Source organism: Pipistrellus hanaki (assembly GCF_964339955.1).
Source record: "Pipistrellus hanaki genome assembly, chromosome: 5".
Classification (NCBI taxonomy): domain Eukaryota; kingdom Metazoa; phylum Chordata; class Mammalia; order Chiroptera; family Vespertilionidae; genus Pipistrellus; species Pipistrellus hanaki.
The window spans coordinates 52613655-52618936 of NC_140507.1; the positions used below are offsets into that span (position 1 = coordinate 52613655).

The following is a 5282-nucleotide window of genomic DNA, read 5'->3' on the forward strand; positions in this document are numbered from 1 at the left end:
TGCGGGTCCTTCAGTACTCGTTGCAAGCGCCTCTGAGAGAAAGGTGCCCATGATCGCCTGCTACCAATGAGCCCAGAACTGGGGTTCAGTTCAGTTGGAAGTGGGATTGGAGGTGGAGTTCAGAGCAGTCTGGAGCCCCTGTCTCCTTCCCACCAGGGCAATCCCGCAGCACAGCCGGCTGTCCCTTCTCTGCGAGCAATGTGCGCGCCTCCGGGACCACCTTTCGCCGCTCCCCCGGGTTCCGCCTTACAGCCCAGCTCCCTCTGTGTGAGCCTGGGTCCCAGGGGTCTGGCCTAGGACTGGGGTTCAGAGCGGTTGGAGCTGGGCCCAGCACACTCGGAGCGTTTATCTCCTTCCTGGAGGGAACGCCAGCCAGGCACTCAGCCTCCCTGCTCTCCGGCTCCGACCTCTCCGCGCGCGCACTCCGCGTGTCTCGGTACCTTAGGCTCTTACAGCTCCTCCGCTCTTCCTTCTGGTTATCTCCTTGCTTCTTGTTGTAGAATTTCCAGTCAGTCGACTTTCCTGTAGTTCTGGGTAATGTCCATTTTATATTTTAGTTGTATTTTATTGAAATTGTTGCGTGCGGCTGCAGCTAGGTGCCTACCCGAGCAGCCATCTTGGATTCTCATCCTTTCTTTTCTCGGGTTCCAGGTTTGATTCCATTCAAAGGCACATGCCCAGGTTGGGGGCTTGATACCCAGTAAGTGGTGTGCAGGAAGCAGCTGATCAGTGTTTTTCTCTCTCTCCCTTTCTCTCTGAAATCAATAAAAATATATTTTAAAAATATAAGATAAGAGTCACAAAGTGATTTCCCCCAATAGCTCTCAGCAAACAGTAGGAACAGGCAGCTTGTGTAAAGGGTAAGAGAACTTGACTCTGAAAGGAAACCAAGTGTGTTCTTTATTGGCTCTGTGACTTAATTGAACTTCTCGGACCTGCTTCCTTTCCATGTGGACAGTATCTACCTCACATTTTGGAAGGATTAATTAAGATAGTTGGTAACCCATTTAGTACATTAGACACATGGATTAATACTCCCCTTTTCCCTTCGCCCCTTAAAAAATGCTTTTATGTTTTACCGTTGATCATAAGCTTCCAAAATTATAATTACACATTTTATTCAACAACTCTTTCCCCTATGTCCTTAGCTGAGAAAGAACCTGGTACTTTTAAAATCATGTCGGAAGAAAGATATTTTAACAGCAGCAGGAACAGCTGATAAGAACCCTATTTCCACTTGAGGTTATAACTTGCTCCTTCCAACATAGAAGTGTTATAAAAAGATCATAGAGTTACAACAATTACTCTTCTGAAAACCTCTCAGTCTTCAAAACCAGAAGAAAATATCAGTAATATTTATAACTAATGAGTGTTATGTAATTATTAGTTAACTAGAGGCCATTAGTTAACTAGTGGGGGTAGGGGGTAACCTCAGCCAATTATGCACCCTCTTGCAATCCAGGAACCCTTGGGGGATGTTCGACTCATTGGTATTGGGCCTAAACTGGCAGTCGGACATCCCTCTTGCAATCTGAGATCGCTGGCTCCTATATGCCTGTCTGCCTGCCTGATCACCCATAACCACTTTTCCTCATCGTTTCTAACCACCTCTGCCTGCCTGCCTGATTTCCCCTAACCACTCTGCCTGCCTGCCTGATCGCCCCTAACCACTCTGCCTGCCTGATGCCCCTAACTGCTTGCCTGATCACCCCTAACTGCCTCTGCCTCTGCCCCCACTGCTGAGGCTTCATCGAGAAGGACATATGGCTGTCCAGTCTAATTAGCATATTACACTTTTATTGTTATAGATATTTGGTTTCTTTTTACTTAAAATTAAGTCCCTTCCCTAACCGGTTTGGCTCAGTGGATAGAGCATCAGCCTACGGACTCAAGGGTCCCAGGTTCAATTCTGGTCAAGGGCATGTACCTTGGTTGTGGGCACATCCCCAGTAGGGAGTGTGCAAGAGGCAGCTGATCGATGTTTCTAACTCTCTATCCTTCTCCCTTCCTCTCTGTAAAAAAAAAAAATCAATAAAATATATATTAAAAAAATAAATAAAAATATAAAATGTCCCTGAAATATACAGGTTGGGACAAAACTGAGTTAACCATTGTGAATATGTCAAACACAGAGTGTATTCGTGTATTAGTATTTATTATTGTATTGATTTCTATATGAACAACTATAAACCTACCTTTGCCCCACCCTGTATATAGAATTGAGAATATTTGCTGTTCAGTAATTCAGTATTTCAGTTTTATAGAATGAGAGATTGCTTCAGGATACAAATATAACTAGAAATATCACATTGAAATGTTTTTGGCACTAAATATACTTCAATGCAATTTAAGTTATATCATTTAACAGCTCATTTAATAAGTCAGATAGTGGAGTTTTTTGTTTGTTTGTGTGTTTTTTTTTTAAATATATTTTATTGATTTTTTACAGAGAGGAAAAGAGAGGGATAGAGAGTTAGAAACATCAATGAGAGAGAATCATCGATCAGCTGCCTCTTGCACACCCCCTACTGGGGATGTGCCCACAACCAAGGTACATGCCCTAGACCGGAATCGAACCCAGGACCTTTCAGTCCGAAGTCCGACGCTCTATCCATTGAGCCAAATCGATTTTGGCAGATAGTGGAGTTTTGATGACTTAGTATAAGAGGCATCTTCATGAACAAGGGGGGATAAATGTGGTGCATATGACATTGCCTATCCTATTCCTGTGTCTATCTTGGATGTGCCACCACATGTATTAACAGGTATTCTACCAGTCTTAATCAGGTTGTTTCTTTAAAAAAAACACACACACACACACACAAAAAAAAAACAAAAAAAAAAACCCACTGGTTTGTTTTTTTTTTTTAGCTATTTATAAAAATTTCCACATAGTAGGGAAATTATTTGACAGGGAATGAACTATCAGGGTGGTAGGTAACATTGTCTTCAAGGCAGCTTGAGAACTTGTTTAATGGAGTCTTTTTTTTTTTTTTTTAATATATTTTATTGATTTTTCACAGAGAGGAAGAGAGAGGGATAGAGAGTTAGAAACATCGATGAGAGAGAAACATCGATCAGCTGCCTCTTGCACACCTCTACTGGGGATGTGCCTGCAACCAAGGTACATGCCCTTGACCGGAATCGAACCTGGGATCTTCCAGTCCACAGGCCGATGCTCTATCCACTGAGCCAAACCTGATTCGACTAATGGAGCCTTTTGAATTGGTCCATTTGGCATTGTTGTGGAGAAGCTTTTATTTGTTCTTCTGTTTGTTTTTAATCTTATAGGGTTTGTAATAAAATGATTTCTTGCCCTCAGGGGAATCAGGAACTCCTTTTGCAGAAGCTATAGCCTTCCTGTGGTGTTTTATTTTCTTCTCTCTGACCTAGAGTTGAAGTTCATTTCTCCAGACTTCCTGCTTCTAAACCTGCATGTGTTCTCTCATTTCATGGAAGTCATTCTGTGCTGTTGGAGCCCTATTCTGAATGCTGTCCACATAACACTTGATCTTTTCTAACATACATTCCACTTTGAAATTGCTCAGTAGTAAAATGATTTTTCTCTCTATTCTTGTGTCAGCTTAAAGGCATAGGTTCTTTATGTTCTGGAATTTCTGTAATAAGCTTAATGCCTGTCTCATGTAGCAGCAGGCCCTCTGTAAGTATTTGGCTATGCAGACAATGTTGAAACCAAACATCATTCTGGAGAACCTAATGCTATTAGTATTTCATATTCTCTCTAAAGTCCTTATTAAAAGTAAAATTTGTTTTAGATTTTTTTAAAGTAAAAATTTATTTAATATCTGTTGATATTCTATAACACTTTAATTGAAAGAAATGAGGATATTTTTAAACATTCTATTTGATGTGATAGTATTCACCTTAGAAATGAACTTTATTTTAAACATTAAGTTAATCTTATTTGATACCTAGAATTAAATTTCTTTTGTTTTTGTTTTATAAATTTTTATTTTGTTAAGTATGCCCAAATATTCCAAGCATAGTAAATAACGTGTTTTAAATTGATCAAGTAGCATTTATAGTAGAGGAGGCATTGTTATTTCTATGAAGATATGCTATGACTGCATGGAAAACTGTCATCTGTCTTGTCATTATAGCTAATATATGAGAGGCCCAGGGCACGAATTCGTGCACAGATGGGGTTCAGCCAGCCCGCCCCAATGGGGGTCTAATGGGGCCAGGCCGACTTGGGGGAGGATAGCAGGAGGTTGGCTGGCCAGCCTCACCCCCAATTGGGCAGGGGGGTGGCTGGGGCGGGGCCAGTTGGGAGGAGGAGCTGTGGGAGGTTGTGGGGGCTGGTCAGAGGAGGGGCTGCAGACACTTCTGTAAGTAAAAACAATGGATAGAATTATATTTGAAATGTTTTATGATGGTGTTTGAATTCTCAAAAAAAAACATTTCTTATTTTCTTTATAGATAACATATTTTCAATAAAATCTTGGGCCAAAAGAAAATTTGGATTTGAAGAAAATAAAATTGATAAAAATTTTGGAATTCCAGAAGACTTTGACTACATAGACTAAAATGTCCAATGTTGGTAAAGGATCTATGTGCTTGTGAATATGTAAATTATTTATGTTATCCAACCAAGTGTACAGAATTGTCATTTACCAGTAATTCTGATGATCATTCTGATCATTTTAAATAAAGTATAAGGTGTAGATGTTTTTTACATTTTTTGTTTGATGGAAAACAGGATGGCAGCCATATCCCCATGGTGCTCATCAAAGTAGGCCTTCTCCTTAAGTTAGGTTTACAGAGAATTTTTTTGAGGTCAGAAGCCATTATGACTTGATAACATTTTATATTTCCATTAAACTATTAAATATTAAGAACTAAGGGTGCTTTTGAAGGCTCTATTATATACATGCACTCACACACAAACGCTTGGAAATAACTATAAAACTCTAGTCGCTGCTTTAGTATTTTTCAGTATTTAGTGGTAAATGTGTGCGATGAATTCTCAATATACTGCATTATTTTTGCAAATTCCCATGGGGGGGGGGGAAATACAGAAAGTTGCTCTTCCTTAAATTTAGAGTTACATAGCAATTTCTCAGATATGAAAACTACTTTCTTTTGAATTTTTGGTGCCTTTCCGTTGTAAAGAACAAGCACGGGGCCCTTTGTCCTGATTTCTGCACATTTTATAAGATGATATAGTGGTGGTAGTATATCACACATCACCAACTAAAGTTTAGTGATATTATTTTTTCCAACTACCTAAGAAGTAGGTGAAAAATCACTTATGTCTTGTG

At 40.0% G+C, this 5282-nt stretch overlaps 1 protein-coding gene across 2 annotated transcripts in view; it reads left to right on the forward strand.

Moving 5' to 3' along the window:
* Positions 1 to 4969, forward strand: part of MND1 (meiotic nuclear divisions 1) — a 48373-nt gene extending 43404 nt beyond the window's left edge. The window contains exon 8 of one of the 2 annotated variants that reach the window (XM_084883975.1): positions 4441 to 4968. In XM_084883975.1, coding sequence (XP_084740101.1) covers positions 4441 to 4547 — 107 coding nt within the window. In that variant the 3' untranslated portion in view covers positions 4548 to 4968. Of the gene's footprint in view, positions 1 to 4440 lie in introns of both variants that reach the window. The other variant, XM_084883974.1, reaches the window with a different exon arrangement.
* The last annotated feature ends 313 nt before the right edge of the window (positions 4970 to 5282 follow it).